This window comes from Macaca fascicularis, chromosome 14, assembly GCF_037993035.2.
Source record: "Macaca fascicularis isolate 582-1 chromosome 14, T2T-MFA8v1.1".
Taxonomy (NCBI): Eukaryota; Metazoa; Chordata; class Mammalia; order Primates; family Cercopithecidae; genus Macaca; species Macaca fascicularis.
The window spans coordinates 112,246,520-112,266,966 of NC_088388.1; the positions used below are offsets into that span (position 1 = coordinate 112,246,520).

The 20,447-nt window shown below is 41.0% G+C and overlaps 1 protein-coding gene across 21 annotated transcripts in view; it reads left to right on the forward strand.

Annotated features, from left to right (window-relative positions):
* The window catches only part of TTC12 (tetratricopeptide repeat domain 12), a 69,413-nt gene that overhangs the window by 10,179 nt on the left and 38,787 nt on the right, over positions 1 to 20,447 (forward strand). For 13 of the 21 annotated variants that reach the window (XM_045371010.3, XM_074015201.1, XM_045371014.3 and 10 more), the window contains 8 exons: positions 829 to 950; positions 5,206 to 5,265; positions 10,214 to 10,285; positions 14,069 to 14,129; positions 14,579 to 14,767; positions 15,948 to 16,017; positions 17,118 to 17,206; positions 19,555 to 19,723. In XM_045371010.3, coding sequence (XP_045226945.2) covers positions 829 to 950; positions 5,206 to 5,265; positions 10,214 to 10,285; positions 14,069 to 14,129; positions 14,579 to 14,767; positions 15,948 to 16,017; positions 17,118 to 17,206; positions 19,555 to 19,723 — 832 coding nt within the window. The remainder of the gene's footprint in view (positions 1 to 828; positions 951 to 5,205; positions 5,266 to 10,213; positions 10,286 to 14,068; positions 14,130 to 14,578; positions 14,768 to 15,947; positions 16,018 to 17,117; positions 17,207 to 19,554; positions 19,724 to 20,447) is intronic. The other 8 variants (XM_074015207.1, XM_074015206.1, XM_074015210.1 and 5 more) reach the window with 2 other exon arrangements.

Consider the following 20,447-nt stretch of genomic DNA (forward strand, 5'->3'; position numbering starts at 1 on the left):
CCTTACATTTCAATGGTGGGATGATTTGTGCTAGAAAGAGCACACGAAAGCCTGAATGCTGACATTTGAGGACATCTAGATTCCCAGTGGTGAGGTTTGTGATGGGCTCGAGGCAATGGAACTTGGCCAGAAGGAAATCGTTGGTGGTCTCTTCTCTGTTCCTGCTGCAACAAGCAGGGGGTAGGATGTACCTACCTCCAGTGAAACCTCTTTCTAAAGCATCCCTGTGCACTTAGCAGAGCAAAGTGAATTGTACTAAACAGTGCTCAGGAAGTAGTGGGGGGTGAGAGTGAGCTGCCACTGGCTAGCCTAAGGCATAGATGAAGAAGTGGAAAAGAAGAATAAAACAGCTGTGAGGAAAGAGAGGAGAAATCAAGGAAAAGGAAGGGATGGGATTGTGTATGTTGTGGGGAGATATATACGATAGAAGAATGTTTTCAATTTATTTTATACCACCCAGGGCTGTGTGTGCTGCAGGTCTGAATGATTCCATCTTTGTTGGGAAAATTAATTATTTGACCCTCTTTATGAGACACCGAATGCACAGATTTGGTCTCTGTGGCAAACTTAGTATGGTTCTGAGCCTCGGTGCAGAAACGTTTACTTTTTCTGAGAATCTACTTAGAAGACATGGGTGGATTTGGAGAAAAAAAATATACTTGAAGAAGCTGGTCCTGAAATATCTGCAGAGAAAAACAAATGTTGAGTCCCTTTAGGATCAATAGAAGTGAAGACCTTCAAAGTAGAATTGGAAAATCGGGGGAATAAAGTCTGAGAGATTTTCTGATGTGTGGCGAGAGCTCACCTGTGTGACTTATATTCCCATAGCCCTAAAAGACAAAGGGAATGAAGCATTTGCTGAAGGCAATTATGAAACAGCTATCCTGCACTATAGTGAGGGTTTGGAGAAGCTGAAGGACGTGAAAGTGCTGTACACCAACCGAGCCCAGGTCAGTGAGGCAAGCATGTGTCCATGGGGCTTTCTCAGGGAATAGTTACCACTAAACCTGGGAAAACAAAGATGAGACTAGATGTTGGACTGGGAAATGTTTATAAGAACTGGCTCTTGTTTTGGGTTTGGGAGGAGCTGACTTATACGTAGCATTTACCAGTTTCCATGATGCAAATATTCTCACCATGATCTAATTTGAAATCACTGCAGGAGGACTTGGGAAGAACTGCCCATTATCAGCTGTCTCCATAGTATAAGTCAGTTCTGTCATATCACTGATGGTGACCATGCACTTGTCCCTGTGGATAAAGGAGAAAACTAGTGGAATGAAATGACCTATAGGACCTTAGAATTCTGCTACCAACAGATTTCTTCAGCCTCCTTTTTTTGGTACTAGTCTTAACTCCTAGGGGATGCCCTCCTATTAGTTTCTCATTCGTTGTATCAGTCTCTCTTTAAGATTCTGCGACGGGGGTAAAGTGGATAACAAGTGGTCCTAGAACCAATGTCTTGGAAATTTTGGGTTTCTTAAAGTTTTTATGCCTTAGTATGTGTCACAAATGAGCTCAGTTTCTTGGAACACCAGGTAAAAACCACCCAGATGTTTATTTACCACTTAATGAAGGGGTGGGCTGATAGCTCTCAACTGAAACAAAACCATCACCTGTGACCTTGTGTTTGAAAAGTAGTTTAGTTTCTGTGTGGTAGAGTTCTCTGCCGGACAGGCCTGAAAATTTGGCAGATTCGTGGACGTAATTACCCCATGGTCAGAATATGTCAGCAGGACCTGTGTGAGGTGGACTTGGCGATGCCTTGTCATTTGCAAGAGGGAGAGGCTGCAGCAGAATCCTCATCAGCTCCAATTTCCCTAACTCGAGATTAAGAATGTCTGGCTCTGGGATGTTGAGAAAGAGGATTGGAAGCAAGAAACAGGACATTCAGAGGCCAGAATGTCTGGGGAGTGATAGTGACTTAATGATAAATAAATCCAAGCAGTATAATCTCACTAGTTTAGCAATTTGGATAAGTTAGACTAGAATTGAAGTGTCACTTAAACTATCCCAATTTTGGAGAAAACTAGTTATAAGGAAGTGAATCGGTAAAAAAGATGGCCAGAGGTTGATTTAACAGTACATTGCATTACCCGAACAAGATTATAAACTTTTTGAGGGCAAAAACTACCATATACTTTTTCCCTTAATGCTTTATTTATAGCAGATGTTCAATAAATCCTTTTTTAGTTACATAACATTGGAAGCACAATAAGTCCAATTAAGGGAGTTAAGTTTCTGTTGACAATTCAGAAGCATCGCTTAAATGCAAGCAATTAATAGAATAATTATAGTTCCTTCTTATTTATTACCAAATTTGGTCTCTAAAAACATCTGCCTACTGATGCTTGTTCAGTTGTGTTACTCTGAAGTTATTTGAAAGCAATAAAATTGAATTGCTTTAAAAAAGTTATGTAATTCAGACATATCTAATTCAGACTGTCTATACTCTGATTCATCTGAATTAGTTATATTTTCACTGCACTCATTTTTAAGCCGCACTTTGATTAGTTCTGAAGAATCACATTAAGAATGAATGTGGATAAATATAAGGAAATGTAATGAAAAGGTTTGAGGGAGTGATTCCTCCCAGCTTTCCCAGGGAGAAAACTTACACAGAGACCAAAACATGGAAAATGTACTCCCTGGTGTTACAAACCGTTTGAACCACTGAACTGTTTTTAAAACGCTTCCCCTGTGCGCATGCAGTGTTAGAAAACACTTAACAAGGACCCTGTCAACTTTCTCTTGCTAGAGAGAAAACCTAACCTTTCATTGCTTTGTTTTGCCCCTGGAGTTAATGTTATGATCAGTAGATTGCCGGTATAATTTAGACAAATCTGGAGTTTAATTGCTATTTGGAAAAAGTAGTTCTTTTTTAAAATGTGCAAAAGCGAAAGAGCTTGAGGAAGTTATAGGGTGTTTAATCTAAGCCTTAAGAGAGAAAGAAAAAGAAAAAGTAAAAGGCCGTGTAGAGAAATTGTTGCAACCCATAAAGACTTCTTCGGAGTCTGCACGATTCCTGAATAATAGTGCCATGAAATCATGGCCACAGCTGTCTAGAATGATGCCAGCTTCCTTCTCACATCCCCTAATTTTCAAATGAAACCTGAGACCCTGGAGAAAAGGATGATGCTTTACAGAACAGATAGCTCAAAGAGTCATCTTCTCTAATTACTACAGAATGTGAGTTAATGAAAGCACCACTTGCAGCTTCCTTGCTATGGGAGCCAAGAGCGGCATGATTTCAATGCATTTGCTGGCTGTTGCCTGCTCTCTTCTCACTTGGGTTGGATACCTGGATTACCTGTGAGTTGCAACATTAACCCCACAATTGGCTTGTCCATGCAAATATCTCATCAGGTTTGTTGTTAAGAGTGTTGCAGTACCCTGGTACAGTTTTGATCATGGACAATCCTACGTGTAGTACTGGCTTTATTATTGGTGACTGATGGAACCCTGGAAAAGCCACTGCACCTGGTGCTTGGCTATCCTTTTGTACAAATGGGATGATCGGTGCTGCCTCTTAGGGAGCTTTCCAGAAGAAGAGTGCTTCAAGGCTACTTAGTGCAATTTGATAAGACTTTATTGACCACTTACTGTGTCCAGTAATTAATAGAGAGGTTATAGTAGCCATTGTGCTTGTTTATAAATAGTCGTTCATTTGTTTATATTCCTCTAGTTCTCAATCTAAGTTCTTAATCAGTTAAGTTTGAATGGATCACGGAATTCTGAGTCAATTCTTGATTTTCAAGATTTTCCCCAATTCTAAGGGATTCTAAAAGAGTGCCCCAGGCATTTGATACTAAGGGTTCATGGTGATGCTCTTGACTCTCATATGTCACTCTACTTCTTTCATTTTTTTTCTGCTGTGCTCAGGAGGACAGAAGCAGAGCTTTTTTATTATATTTTGATAACAGCGTTATTGAGATGTAATTCACATACCATACAGTTCACCCTTTTATAGTACACAATTTAATGGGATTTTAGTATAATCACAGAGTTGTGCGACCATCACAATTTTTGAACATTTCATCATATCCCCCAAAAAACTTCATCTTTACCTGTCAACTCCCCAATCCTCCCATTGCTACTCTCAGCCCGAGATAATCACCAATCTACTTTTTGTCTCCATACCTTTGTCCATTCTGGACATTTTATATAAATGAAATCATACATTTGTCCTTCTGTGACTGGCTTCTTTCATTTATCATAATGTTTTTAAGATTCATCCATGTTATGGTATGTATCAACTCTTCGTTTCTTTTTGTTGCTGAATAATTTTCCATTGTATGGATATACCATATTTTATGTATCCCTTCATCACTGATGGACATTTGGATTGTTGCCTTTTGACTATCATGAATAATTCTGCTATGAACATTCATGTATAAGCATTTGTATGGATGTATGTTTATATTCTTCTTGGGATATACCTAGGAGTAAAATTACTGGGTCATATGGTAACATAACCTTCTGAAGAACTTCCGGACTATCTTCCAGAGGGCCTGTGCCATTTTAATTCCCACCAGCAGTGTATGAGGGCTCTAATTATCTGTCTTTTTTATTCCCTTTATCATTTGGTGTTTTTCTGGAACATTCACAGCAGGGTAGACTCCAGAATTCAGCTCTTCCTTCTTGGATGTAGCTAGTGAGCTGGGTATTTTCTGTGTCCCTCTAGATCCTTCCCTGCACTGTGCCCTGGAGGGCTGACCTGTGTGGAGTGGCTCCTTGGCTTCCCAGCCTTCTAGCCTCCATTTGCATTCAGCCAATAAAATAAGAAGGAAGGAGGAAAAGTGAGATTGGGTATTATTCTCCTGGCCTTTGGCTCTAGTGAAGGCCTCAGCTCATATCAGGCAGTTCTTTTCGCAGAGCTATCCTCTCCCATTGTGTTCATTGCTCCCTCCTTCTGCCCCTTCTATTACAGCAGTGGTAATGGCTGTCCACTGTTGCTAGCTCTGAGATTCTGTAGCATCCCTTGTCAGGTTCCCTAAGCCCTGCCTTCACCGTGGAAGAGGTCCCTGGATTCAACTCTCAGTTGCCCAGTGTAAGTGTGCCATCTGTTTCCTGGCAGGACCATGACTGATCTAGGTAGGGGATAGTTCTCGCTGACATTCTACTGTTCGAATGTTCTTTCTGCATGAACTGAAAACTGCCTGATGCAGAGTTGTGTGTGAATATCAGCTGTTGGTTTCATTACAGGCTTATATGAAACTTAAGAACTATGAGAAGGCCCTGGTGGATTGTGAATGGGCTCTTAAGGTAAGAGAGTATTTCTTTTCCCCCATGATGGTATTGGGCTGAAGTAGATAGAAGGCAGCTGCCAGTGTATCAAGATAGGAAAGGGTATAACCTCTGTAGCCAGAGCTTCAGTTTCCTCATCTGTAGAATGGGATAGAATAGAATTGTTAGGAGGGTCATGACAATGCACAGAAAGTGCCTGGTTCCTAGAAAGCAATCCAGGGAGCTGCTGCTATTGAATTTTCAGTGTCTTATATTACTACAGTTCCTTCTTTACTCTTGTGTTATCAGACACTTTGTTCTATGTGTTAGTGGAAATGCCTCCTTCTCTCTTCCGGGGCCAGCCGTTGGAGCTGATTTCTGCAATGCTGAAATGCTGTTCTTCCTTGTCAGTTTGTGTTTTTTCCCTCCAGCCCTAATAATTTGAAAATATTCCTCTATTTGTAGAGGAATAATCAGAAGAAAGAATTCCTATTTTTCAACTTTAGTCAGGCCTTGGGCAGATAAAATAATTCTACGCATGGCATTTCCTCCGAAATCTGCCAAAATAGATGGTGAAAGACGCATAGACGTAAAGACTGTTGATGGAAATGTTAAGAGTTACTAAAAGAGAAATAACACAATCACTTTTTAGGGACATGACCAAATATTTAAGTAACCCTTAATCCACATTCCCCTGAATTACTCTGTCACAGGGGTTTTAACTAAGTAACCAAAACTAGTGCTTCTCAGACTTCTGCACTTGCTGCTAACAGCAGAGGAGAATGGACATGAGCCCCTCGAGAGGGACTAGAAGCAGAAAGCATGAAATTTCTTTTAAGATGTGTGTTTTATCTTAAAAACCTTGTTAATTTTGCACAGCACTTCATGAAAGTTATCTGTTTGTTTTGATATAACAGCATTATTTTCAGTAACTTAGAATCAAGTAAAATTGAGGTGCCAGGAGAGTGTGCCAAGTTTATCCTGTGGCTTCAATTCTTGGGTACAGTGCAGCTACCCTAGCCTAATGAGTATGTCCAAAAACAAGAGGACACTTTCCTAGCAGCATACTGGCCATATCTGCTTTATTTCTTGTTGAGAGGGTAAGCAAAGGAAACCGGGATGAATGAGAAAGTCACCTCTGCTTATAATCATTCATAAAACACTAGGGATCCTCTTCACACTGACATCTGGAGTGTCCAATTTCTTTATCCCTTAGAAGATACAATGTGTGGCACATTTTGTTCCATTGCATGAGTATAGTCTTTAAGTTATAAGGTTGGGGCCGAAGCTGATGACGTCAAGCTCTTCACAGCTCCATCATAGGTCCACTAACCTGCTTTGTTGCCTTGCCTGATAATGATTTCTTTTTCTACCATTATTCTGCAGGAGAAGAGAGAGACAAGGATGTTTTCCTTGGTTTTTCCAGTAATAACAGCAAACAACATCATTTGCTGCATGCTCACAAAATTCTATTCTGTTCTGTTCAGTGTCAGTATTTTCTCTATTTTTCTGACGAGGAAATCAAGCCTCAGTGATTAATTAAGTACTTTGTGCAGGATCATGAAGCTAGTGTCTGTCTAACTCTAAGCCCATGCTCTTAACCTCTATAAAGGGCCTCTCCACTGCAACTTTGAACCCCATAATCCCTGGGTGTGGATGTCTTTCCCATCTGTGGAAGAAACATGATCTCCTCACAGGTTCACCAAGAGTATCTTTTCTGATCTGAAAAAGGCCAAAGGGGCAGACATACCATCATGCTGATTCAGGATAACACACTGGCCTGTTCCCAAATGTTAATTGAAGTACAATGTAATTAACAGTGAAACCGAGGCCAAGCAGGCCCAATGGAGCTGACATTAAAAAACGCTGACACTCAGCAGCCAATCTTGTTAAATGCCCAGCGAGGCTCCCAGTTGAAGAGGTTTGGGTAAACACTTGGAGAAATGAGGAAAAAAAATGTACAAAGAGTTCTAAAAACTAATAATGATTTGTTTTATGTTACAGCTGTGAATTTAAAACTTTTGCTGTCTTTAAAATTAATGTATCAATAGCGAACGTCACTGGCACTCCGTTACTAATAGTATTAGTACTTTCATGCCAACTTAATCTTTTTTGACACTTTTAAATTGGTAGAGACAAGCTTATGTGATATTTCAAGACTGATGTTTCTTGTCAAGGAAGATAAGGCAGCAAAGCTGGTTTCAATTAGGACCAGAATCATTTCTTTCTCAGCAGAACACTTCTTGCACAATGAAATACATCTTCCTCTGAAGGCAGGATTCCTTTAAGGGGAAGCTGGGGTTCACCCAAGAACATTCTCGTGAGGGTTGATACATGGTCAAAGGAGAATGGGCCTATTAGTGAGAAAAATCCATTAGCAGCCTTTTGCGTCATTGTCTTAGGAAGGCAAATTCACAGCTATCCACACTTCACGGTGACACACGATAGGTCGGGGACAAGGCTTTAATGCTTGGGGCTTGGTTTCCCCCACCTGCCGTAACCCCGGTGCTCTGCCAGTGAATGTACTGTGAATATTTGGCTTTCATGAGCTGAAGTGCTAGAGTTTCCTCTTTTCTCTTTGACCATCCCTTTCCTGCTTCCTCAATTTTATCCTTTGTGAATTCGTGAGGGATCACCCCTCTGCTCCCTGTCTTTTGTCTCTGTACAGTTACTCCTTTACAGCTCTCTTCTCTCATGGGCTCAACTCTTATCTCTGCAAATGGCTCTCAGACCTACTTCCCCAGTCTCCCCTTCCCCAGCTCCAGGGCTGCATGTCAGCTGCCTCCTGCAGGTGCCTTTTGATAGTCCTGATGTCATCTGAAACTCGGTATGTCTAGAAGCCAACTCTTCATCTTCTCACTCAGCCTTTCTCACTCCCTGCCCTAGCTGACCTCTTTCTGTTAATGACACACCACGTCTTTCAGGTATCTAGGCCCCTGGTTTTGACTTCACATCCTCCATCACCCTTATCACTGATAGTTAGTTGATGCTGGTCAGATCTTTCTTTGACATAGCTCTGGCATCTGCACTTCCTTTCCCTTCCACTGTCACCAGGACTTCAGACATTAGCCCTTGTTCTAAGTGATTGTTCTGCTCTCCTTACTCATCTCTCATTGTTCAGCCCACCATACCTCTTTTTCAGCCTTTCCCTCCTCTGATCACATCTGCATGCCACCTTCCTACCAGCTTACCTCCACACTGCCATTGGTGACTCACCCTCCTCCAGTGTGGCTCAAGATGGGATCTTCTCTCCATCCAGTACCTGCCCCTCGATCCCAGCTGGACTGTCCCCAAAGCCGCTTGTACTCTCAAGTTCTTGCCCAGCCCACTCTCCCTCCATCCTCCTCTCTTCACCTCTACGTGTCACTAAGACTCAGCCCATATCCCTCCACCTTTGCATGCCCTTTTAAAGACTGCATTTTCAAGCATATTTTCTTCCACTGATTTTTTTCAGTAGCATTTTCTATAGCATTTATATGCTCTTTTCTGTAGCACCTTTCTGAAGGAGATTTGGTGTCATTTTTAAACCCTTGAGAGTTTAATGGCCAAATTTCAAATTCCAGCTCTTCCACTTGTTATCTGTGTGACCTTGGGCCTCTCCAACCCCTAGTTTTCACATCTGTAAAATAGGGATAATAACTGTATCTGCTTCGTAGAGTTGTTTTAAAGCTTCTGTGAGATCATCCATATGAACCATAAAGCTTAGTGCCTGGCACATGGTTTGGGCTGAACAATCATGCACATTTATTTTTATTATGACTTCCATTCACTTAGCAGTGAATTGGGAAATGATATACACAAGAATGTATCTCTAAAAGCTTCTCCAACAATTATTGTTCTCTCTTTTATTATTGTTGTTATTCTTCTCTCTTATTATTACTGCTCTCTTTTATTAAATTTAGATTTTTCTCTTTTGCTCTGAAATGAATTGCTGCTGATATAACTGCAGCAATAGCAGCTAATACTCTGTTACCCAGAGCCACACCAAGTGTTTTACATAATTTCTTTCTCACAACAACCTGAGAGAAATACTATTATTGTCTTCATTTTCCAGGTGAGGAAAATGAGTGTCAGAAAAGTTAGGCGGCCTGGCCAACAACATGCCACTTTTGCTGAGTAGCAGAACAAGGATCCACCCAGGACATTTTAGACTCCTGAGCTTGAACTCTTAACCTCTTCATATCTAAACCTTTGAAGGGCATCTGATTTGGCACAATGTCTTGCATATAAAAGAAGTTCAATAAATGTTCATTAACTGGATGTCTTAGATTTTAGTGTATGTCTCTGTCAAATCATTCCCTGTGGAGTTATAATGACTAGGGTCAGGCAGGTGCAGGGCCCCCTGTGTAAATGGTCTAGTTTCAGCCATAAGTTTCAATCCTGCCTTTTGAAGGGGGCATCCCTACTAATCTTAAGTAATATGAACAGAACGTCCCAGTACACATGTTGTGGTTTATTTGGGAGGAGGGACTTCCCAGGCCCACTAAGATGTAATGGTAACCTCAGCTATTTTCTTAGAGTAAGTTCTCTTCTAGTAAACCAGTGACTCTCAAACTTAGCTGCATGTTTACCTCAACTAGAGAGCTTAAAAACTTATTGATGCCTGGGTCTTATCCCAGAGTATAATGTAATTGATGTGGGGTGCAGGGCCGGCAGGATTTTTACAAGCATCCTAGATGATTCTAATGTTCTGCCAGTGTTAAGAGCTCTTCTAAACTGAGGGTTTGCTTCCTGATTGCGTCTCATTAAATGGAAATGAAAAGTGGCAGGTATCATTAATTAATTTGGTGAAGAGCTTGCTGCTGCACCCAGGCTCCTTGCAGACATCAATTAGTTTGGTCACAAATGCACAAAAAAGTTTTGTCAATTCTGGTAGTTGCCCTGAGAATCAAAGCTTCGCCTTAACTCTTTTAGCTGTGTAGTGAGGGGAGTGGCAAATGACTTCACATCTTCTAAAACTTCTGATCAGTCATTCTCTTTTATGCAGTGTGATGAAAAATGCACAAAAGCATATTTTCACATGGGAAAAGCCAACCTGGCCCTGAAGAACTACAGTGTGGTAAGTTCTTAGAGGAATGTAATTGACATGTTTGATCACAGACTGATGCTCCCAGTTGTGCTAGAGGAGAACCATGATTCTCCAAGCTGATTAGATATCAATCCATCCTTCAGTATTTTCCAAGGTAAAGCTCAAGATCGTAAAGTTGGGAAGAATTTTGGGTGTCAGTTCAGCTCCACCAGTTGTAGGTCTCTCTTCTGCAACATCCTCTACCAGTGTCTGTTCAGTCTCTGGAGAGAAAATACATAAGCAAAAAGAGAGAACAAAATTTGCTGTAACCTCATCACCCAAAAGTAACCATGCAGATCAGTCAACCTGTCTCTCTATCTAGCTATCCATCTATCCATACTAAGATATTTTATATCGTTAAAAGTAACTTTATTGAGATATAATTCACATACCACACAATTCATCTGTAGAATGTATAAAAACTATATGATTCAGTAGCTTTTAGTATATTCACAGAGTCAGGCAGCCATCACCACAATCAATTTTTAAAAATTTTCATCCCTTCCTGGACAAACACTGTACCCATTAGCAGTCAGTCCCCTTCCCCCAGCCCCATCTCAACCTTAGGCAACCACCAGTCTTTCTGTCTCTATACATTTGCCTGTTCTGTAGATTCCATATAGAGTCATACGATCTGTGGTCTTTTGTAACTGAGGTCATTCACTTAGTATAATGTTTGCCTGGTACATTTATGTTATAGTGTGTATCAGTTCTTCGTTCCTTTTTTTTGCTGAATAATATTCCATTGTTTGATACCATGTTTTATTTATTCATCAGTTAATAGACATTTGGGTTGTTTCCACTTTTTGCCTGCTATGAATAACACTGCCATGAACATTCATGTGCAGGGTTTTCTTTTTTATGTTTACTGTCCTCTTGGGTATATATCTAGAAGTGGAATAGCAAGGCCGTATGGTAACTCTGTGTTTAACCTTTTGAGGAACTACCGAACTGTTTTTGAAAATGACTGCAGCATTTTACATTCCTACCAGGAGTGTATGAGGGCTCCAGTTTTTCCACATCCTCTTCAATACCTGTTACCTATTTTTTTGTTGTAGCTATTCTAGTGGGTGTGAAGTGATATGTCATTGTGGTATTGATCTGCATTTTTTTGGTGACTAATGATGTTGATGATCTTTTCATATGCTTATTGGCCATTTATATATTTTCTTTGGAGAAATTTCTTTTTTTTATAATGAGATGTAAATGTCATTTATATATTCTGAATACAAGTTTCTTATCAGATACATGATTGCCAAATATTTTCTTCCACTCCTTGTATTACCTTTTCATTTTCTTGATGATGTTCTTTGCAGCACAAAAATGTTTAAGTTTGATAAAGCCTCAATTACCTATTTTTTCTTTGGTTCCTTGTGATTTTGGTGTTATATCTAAGAAATGATCATCTAATCCAAGGTCAGGAAGATGTATACCTATATTTTCTTCTAAAAGTTTTATGGCTTAGCTCTTAAATTTAGCTATCTCTAATCCATTTTGAGTTCATTTTTTGTATGATGTGAGGCTGGGGTTCAACTTCACTCTTTTTCATGTAGATGTCTACTTGTCCCAGAACCATTTGTTAAAGAGACCATTCTTTCCCCCATTGAGTGATTTTGGCACCCTTGTCAAAAATCAATTGACCATAAATATATGGGTTTATTTTTGGTCTTCCAGTTTTATTCCATAGATCTACATGTCTGTCCTTGTGCCAGTACCACAGTGTCTTCATTTTTGTAGCTTTGTATTAAGTTGAGAAGTGAGAGTCCTTCAGCTTGGTTCCTCTACTTTTTCAAGATTGTTTTAGCTATTCTGGTGCTCTTGAATTTCTGTATGAACTTCAAGATTATTGTGTTGATTTTTGCAAAGAAACCGGATGGAATTTTGATGGGTATTACATGAATTCATAAGTCAATTTGGCAAGTACTGCTATCTAAACACTATTAAGTCTTCCTATCCATGAACATAGGATGTCTTTCCATTTATAAGATATGTCTTTAAAATAAATTGCTTCATATTATACATTTTTTAAAAGTTTGTTGGATTTTAATTGTAAATGTAATGCAGGCTTATTGTAATGAAGCTAAATAAAAGAAACATGAATAAAGGAAATGTTAATCTTTCCATGTCCACCAATTTTTATTTACTCATTCAATTTATTCATTCAGCAGATATTTATTGCATGCTTTCTATGTGTCAGACACTGTTAATACAGGCAATAAAGAATACATCAGTGAAACTAGACAAAGCCCTTGGCTTCATGGAACTCATGTTCTTGGGGTAAGGGTGACCAGGAGACAAAAAACAATCAAATAGATGTGTAGTACGTTACATGCACTATGTTAGATAGTGGTATGTAGTACTGAGAAAAATAAATCAGGAAGCAGTAAAGATGAGACTGGTTTTATATAGAGTGGTAAGAAAAGGCTTTCTAAAGGAATGGAGGGAGTGAAGTGAGCAAACCATGTGGATATATAAGGGAATAAATTCCTGGTGGAGGGATAGCTAGAATGCAGCCAGCAAGAGGAGAGCAACAGGAGATGAGGTCAAACAGGTGATAATGGTGGGGAAGGGGCTGATCCTGTAGGGCCTTACAGGCTTTTCAAAGGACTTTGGCTTTTACTTTGAGTGATCTTCAAGCTTTATTGGAGGATTTTGAGTAAAGGAATTAAATGATCTGACTTATATTTTAAAGGATTACTCTGACTGCTAGACCGAGCATGTGTTTCGGCATGGTAAGATAAGAACAGAGAACGAGTGATAAGGCTATTGCAATAAATATCCAAGCAAGAGGTGATGATGGGGACCAGGTTGGTAGTGACGGAGGTGGTAAGAAGTGATGGGATTTTGGATACTTACTGACAGTGAAGCCAACAAAAATTGTTGCTAGGTTAGATCTAGGGTTGAAGAGAAGTTGGATACAGGGTCACTCTGATGTATAGACTTCTATTCCTGCGACACCATTCTCTACTTTAATGTGCTATTTTTTCCTTCAGTTTGTTTCTTAACTCTAGTCTTCTAGACGAACTTTGAACCTTCAAGATTATCTCAGAACTGTTTGTTTGTTTGTTTCTTTTGGGGTGTTTTTTTTTTCTGAGCTTTTTCTCTAGGTGACTGGTTAGATTATACTCTGGGCAGTTCTTATATTCCTGTGAGAAATACAGCACTAAGCCCAGGAATCCCATGAACTAGAATCTTCATTTTTCCAGTAACTTTCTATCTAGCAATTTCCTCAATGAGAAGCTGTCACTCTTGAGTTTTCCAGCTGACTCTTATGTGGCCAATAAATGGATCCCTTACTGGTTCTCTTCACAGCCTGTACATTTAACTAGGCAGTTCTCTTTTCCTATTCCCGAGTCTCTGTCAACATTGCCTCTAGTTTCATCTATTTCCTAACTCCCTGTGGACATATCTGACAGCCTTCTGTGCTCTCTCAGTGCAAATATCATATCTAAGTTTTGCATTTACTTTATGATTATTTCTATCCCAGACAGACATGATCCACAAGAATTTAAGACTGGATATTTTTCATCCTGAGCATCTAACAACACTGTTTCTTTAAAACGAATTTTGAAATAATACCTGTTGCCCCCTAGAACTGGAGAAGCCTGAACAAAATGTCAAATGCACACTGTGTTCCTGTGCCTGCCTCCTGCACTGGGAGCAGGAGGAGGCGTGGAGAAAATAATGAAGCAGCCAAGCCCAATGACATCCATTGTCTTTCTCATAATCACGTTTACCCCAACCACTCTTCAAGGTCTTGTTTCTTTTTTCTAGTCTAGAGAGTGTTATAAGAAGATCTTAGAAATAAACCCCAAGCTGCAAACCCAGGTGAAAGGTATGTTCCTGCTGAGACCCCTTGTCTGAACTCCACCTCCCTCTGCCTCCTGCCTTAGAATGCCTTCCGTGCTTTCACTGCTCTTGGCCACAAGGCAGCAGCGGATCCTCTTTCCTGCACAGTTCAGTCTTCTGTGTTAACTGGCCCACTCTGCTCCTCTGCTTGCTGTAATCCCTTGCAAATATTAATATTTGCCTTCTTCATTTTCTACACCATCCTCCCTTAGACACTTTTAGACTCCCTTGAATCTCCAACAAGGTTTAAGATTCTGGTTGTAGATTTAGACTGTTTCTAAAATTTTCCTTGCTAAAGAAGAGTTTTAATTATTTTAATGCTTTATGCTTCTCAAACTCCCATTCTCAAAAGAAAGTAAAAAAAAAAGGTTTCTTCTTGTGTGGTATTGTTGATTGTTAGGGTTTTGTTTTGCTTTTCCTTTCTTGTTTTTCTAGATTACCTGAATCAAGTAGATCTTCAGGAAAAAGCAGACCTTCAAGAAAAGGAAGCCCATGAACTGCTGGATTCAGGAAAGAACACAGCTGTGAACACCAAGAACCTCCTGGAGACCCTTTCCAAGCCTGACCAGATCCCCTTGTTCTATGCAGGGGGGATTGAGATCCTGACTGAAATGATAAAGGAGTGTAAGCCAGAGATGTGTGTGATCTCACGAGTGCTGTCAGTGTGAAGGGACATGTTCAGAGGTCTGCCCTCAAGAATCCCTCCCTTTCTTCCGCAAATATTGATTGAGGATGTACTCGTAATGTAGCTGCTAAAAGGGGTGCACAAGAATGTCCTCCCGCCTCTGCTCCGTCCTCTTTACAGAGCGTGCGTACACTCAGCACACATGTAAGAAACATACACAACACAACACATACACATGGCACACGCTCCATATATACTTACATACGCCACACATGCGCTCAGCTTTCACTCACTTGAATATATCCTTATATTACGCACACACCACATACCGCACACAGCACACTCACACCATAAGTACTCATGTCAGTCCACATATCTTGCGCACACTCCACCCTCACATTTTCTCCACACACCCCATGCACATCCTGCATGTGCTCCACATATACCCCCACAGACACCTCAAGCATCCCATACCACCTCGCACACTTTCCCTCCACTGTGGAGGAATGGAAGACAGAATTTTATAGGTTAAACTGTAAGGTTCACCCAGTTACACTGATGGCTGCTTAGGATGTGAAAATGGTTTCAGAGCAAACATCAGCTCTCCTACTAATGAGGGTCATACTGTTTTCTTTTACTAGCTCTTGTAAACATTGTTACCAAGGCTTAAATAATCTCTATACTCAGTGACAGCATGTTGTTTGTACAAATAGATGGAGTGTCTGACTTCTCTTTAGTGTACAATGGAGGGCATACAAATACCCCCTTTAGCAGTTTCTTGGAGATTATAAATTCCTCTCTAGAGCATGGAAATAGCTTTGAAATAAATATTTAAGAACAAATGGATATGCTGGTACTTCCCATAGGTTAAGCAGCTCTGGGAAGCTCTCTAAAGATTACAGAATGATGAGCTGTGCAGATAGCCCTTGTGGCTACCCCAGCTCTGTTCTCCTTCTCTAAACAGTCCCTCTACCTGAGAGGCACTGAGGCCTCTGACACTGAGAGGTTGCTGACAATTGTATTTTTCCAAATGTAAAGTTGATTTGTTTCTGCCAAACCATTCCTGTGGGCACCGTGACATTCCATATTAGGTTTCTCATTAGCAGGTGGCTGTGTCGCAGCTAGACACCAGCCAGCCAGTTTGGGAGTCTAAAGTGGTTTTCTCTGTATCTGTTTCAGGCACAGAACAAACTTTATTCAGAATGCACGATGGATTTAGTATCATCAGTGACAACGAGGTCATAAGAAGGTAGGGATGTTCATAAAGACAGCCCAGCATCAAAGCAAGGGAAGATAACCACTTCTTATGAAATCAGACACGAGGCATATAGACAGTCACATTTCTGAACATTACCACCCTTCAATCAGTAGTGGGGGGCTCTCCAGGAGTGCAAGCTACTACACGAACATCTTTGAGTGCTGGCCTTAAAGTCGCTGGAGTTACACTGCAGTTAACAATTGAGGCTGGGCACGGTGGCTCATGCCAGTAATCCCAGCACTTTGGGAGGTCAAGGCGGGCGGATCACTTGAGGTCAGGAGTTTGAGACCAGCCTGGCCAACATGGTGAAACCCCGTCTCCACTGAAAATACAAAAATTAGCTGGGCATGGTGGCGGGCACCTGTAATCCCAGCTGCTCAGGAGGCTGAGGCATAAGATCACTTGTATCTGAGGGGTGGAGGTTGTAGTGAGCCGAGATCACGCTACTAGACTCCAGCCTGGGTGATACAACCAGATTCAGTCTCAAAAAAAAAAAAATAATTTAAGAGAGAGGAACAGCAGCACTTCCCAGGGCTCCTCTAAGCTCTTCAAAGTCAGAGAAATTATCATTCTTGCTGCTTTCCCACCAGTTTTTGCAAGGTTGTCATTTGTTTATTTCTTCTTTTGGAATTTGCTGATCATATCAAGAGTGATATAAATGTAAATGGCCCAATCCCATTTATAATTTCATCTGAAGAAAGACCTGTATGGTAGGAGGCAGTTTGCTAAAGTGACTGTATTTTAATTTCAGTCGTTCTGGTGCTTCCTGAGGCTTAGGATACCGGTGTGGGTTGGAGTCACCAGTACATGTCTTGTGTTCTCAGCCACAGTTCCTTGGTCCCAGTGCAGCCATCACCCATGGCACTGGCTCACTGCCTAGCCTCTGTACAGCCCAGGCTTCCTCAGTCCGCGTCCTTGGCCTGGGACTCATGGTTCCATGATTGATCCTGGTGACCCATGGCTCTGGATTATAAAACTATACTTTCTGAAACCTGCATTTGGCGAATCTCAGGATAAAATAAAACCAAATGGAAGAGAAAATCAAGGCTGATTTTCAGACTTTTAAGATAGCCCTCCTTTGTCCATTCTAGGTGTTTTTCCACAGCAGGAAAAGATGCAATTGAAGAGACGGTCTGTGTGTCTGTTCTCAAGCTCTGGCAAGCAGTGTGCTGCGGGAACGGTAAGCCTGGGTAATCACCACTGATCACCATTAATGCGCTGCGTGCAAGGGAGTCCGCTGTTGGGTTGACTGTCTTCCCCAAAGGCCAGGCCCTGGAGAGTTGATGTCTAGACTTCCCCACACACTCGCTCCCTCCAGGAAAGCTTATGGATCAAAAGCAAGGTAGACAGATGAGGGGTGAGGTCAATGAAGGGAGGAGGTTGTCAGCATAATGAGTGGTCTCCTCTCTCCTCTCCTCCTGCTCTTTGCAGACTCATGACTTCTGTTCGTGCACTGGCAATGAGGTAGATGGAGTTTTTCTTTTCTTGTCAGCCTAAAATATTGTTCCTTTTTGCTAACCACAGTACCTTTCCAGCATCCTGAGATTTATAGTCATCCCCGCCGGTATCTTCAGACACTAATTAGCGTCTAGTATTGAAATAGTAGAATGCCACGGGCATTTTATTTACTGGGCTAACACTTAGGCTTTTTGCATATTTGCATCTTCCAGGGTTCATTACGTTTTTGTATAATCTTTCTTAATCTCTTTTGTAACTTCAATGTAAATACAAATTTTAGTTACTTCTGTCATTTTTAAGAAGTGTGTTTCATAGGAAAAAGTTTGACGCTGGACAGAAACACTGAAAATGGGGATAATAATAGCTATGTCTCTTTTTCACAGGGCGACTGTGGGGAGCCAGTGATAGAGCTTGTGAATGCAGTTTGTATACTCTGAGATGTTAAGTAGGAGATAATGCCTTTTTTTTTTCTTTTTTAGTAGAGTAGAGGAATCAAGAACTTAAGAAATTAAACTCTTGAAAATCTAGACAATTGGGGGGCCTATTTCCTGACAAGCATTAAGGGGAATTATGCCCAGACTACTATCATCATCAAGGTGCCTTGCTACTCTGTGTAAGACCCTGCACCAGCTTAGGGCAGTGTTTTTGCAAACTCCTCTACAGGAGGGTGAGGAAGGCAGGACTTGGCGATGGTATGTCTACTCAGTGTGAACCTGACATAACCATCTATTTACTCTATTTCTGTGAACCTATTTATTGTTTCTGTGAACCTTACAGTTACATTTTTTTATCATCTGAAAAATATTTTCAGATACCTGTGATGTAAATGCTGTGTCTCAGGTCAATAAAATCTTGATATATCTAACTCAATAAATGCAAAGCAGTTTTTCAAAAGGGCAAGGGAATGCTTAAAAGTAAGGAAGTGAAAATATGTCAGTGATCTATTGTGGAGTGGGGAAAAGAAGCCAATTACAGGGTAGGATGTATATTTTACACATTATTTATATGAGAGGTGAATAATACCTCCTTTGGGGAATGGGCTTACCTGGAGGGGTATCAACTAACTCTGTGTTGTTTGAATTATTTATATCAAGCTACTTTTCTAGTATAAGAAAAAAATATATAATCAACAAGGACCTTTTCATTTCAGAAATCAGTAGATCCTATCTTACATGGACAAGAGTAATTATAGGTGAAGTGTGGGACTGAGATGTAATGTTTGCAACGAAAACATGGTTTGATATGTGGGCTACACATAGGATCCTGCAGTCCTGTTACTCCGGCTCTTTCAGGGCAAGCAGAAACCTGGTGTGTGTCTTCTCCTGGATGCTGTGTGCTGTGTGTAAATGGGCAATTAGCACAGGAGGGGAGAGAGCCTAGGGTAACGAGGTCCATGTGATGGGACCCACCCCTTTGAGAGCCAGTTTGCTCTGTTTCACAGCTTTGCCTCATACTGCAGTCTGTACCCTGCAGTTTCAAACAAATTCATGTACCTGGTCAGAAAATGAAGCAGATGAAAGGGGATAAATCTACTGCCACCACCGTGGAAGAGCTTATGTTCTAGGAAGGAGGGCACACTTTATTCTTTAATGCTCTTATGTGATATTTTAGTTTCCTGGATAACATTTCCTCAAATGACCACTCTAGCCATTGTGTGAATATTGATGGTCTAAAGACATTCCACAATTAAACTGATTTATTTCCCTTTGCTAGTGTTTCCAGATACCACACATCAAGGAGGCTTGACAATAATAATGACATAGTTGATTTCTGGGTGCCAGTCCCTGTCTGGCACAGTCACGTACTGATTCATTTAATCCTCATGACGTCCCTGTAGGTAGGAACATAATCCTCGTTTTACTGATGAGGAGACCAAGGAGCACTGGTAAGGTCACTCCCCTGGGCATTCAGACCCAGCAGTCTGGTTCTAGAATCCACACTCTTACACTTCATTATCCTGCCTTCAAATGAGTGGGCACCAGTTGAGTTTCCCATTAGGAGAGAGGGTGACAGAGCTAGTTTAATTGCCGTGATGGCACGCACAAGACACACAACGCCTGTGTTTTGCAGAGGAAAATCAGCGTGTGCTAGTGATGCACCCTGACAGGGCCAGGCTGTTGGCCACCCTCTTGTCCTCCAAGGTCCTGGCCATCAGGCAGCAGAGCCTTGCCCTGCTGCTACAGCTCGCCCAGACTGAGAGCGGACGGAGCCTGATCATCAGCCACCTTGACCTGACCAGGTAAGCCTCTGCTGGCAGGATCTTCCTGGGACATCTCGTGTCATCACTTGACAAGTTCAGGCGTGCCTGTCTCCCCCTTATATCTCTGATGTGTGACTTGAAGGATCAATAACAGAAAGAGCCTTTGACAAGAGTGCTCTGTCATGAGGACCTCTGAGACAGACTCCTGTCTGAACTTGGTACCATGGACAGTTTCACTTCTCCTGAGCAACTGGCTTGTCCCCATCCCATAAATGGTGCAAATGGCAGCCCTTCCATAGCCAGATCAGGAGCCCCACCTTAAAATAGGTTACTTGCTTCTGTGCCTTTGGCCTCGGTCCTATCTCTACCTTGTTCCTACCCTTCCTTTTCTTCTTTCATTCTTATTTGAGGTAATCCTATCTTATTCTATGTGTCCTTAAACCCTTTCTGGAACAAGATGCACTATGAATAAATAAAACATTTCGAATACTGTTAAATGGAGGTCTTTCCAAAGTGTAAGACTATGAGCATAGAATGTGTGTCCCCTAAGTAGACTTTCTAGAAAGATTACTGAACCACAGTGATTCCGCCCAGTTCTTTATAATTTATTACTTCATTTTTAAATTATTTATTTATTTGTTATTTTGCTTACTTGTTTTACTTATTCATTTATTTACTTTTATTAAGTTTTCAGTTTATCTTTACATGATTAGTTTGAACATATGAAATTGTCACTTATTAGATCTAAAAGGTTGCATGCCCG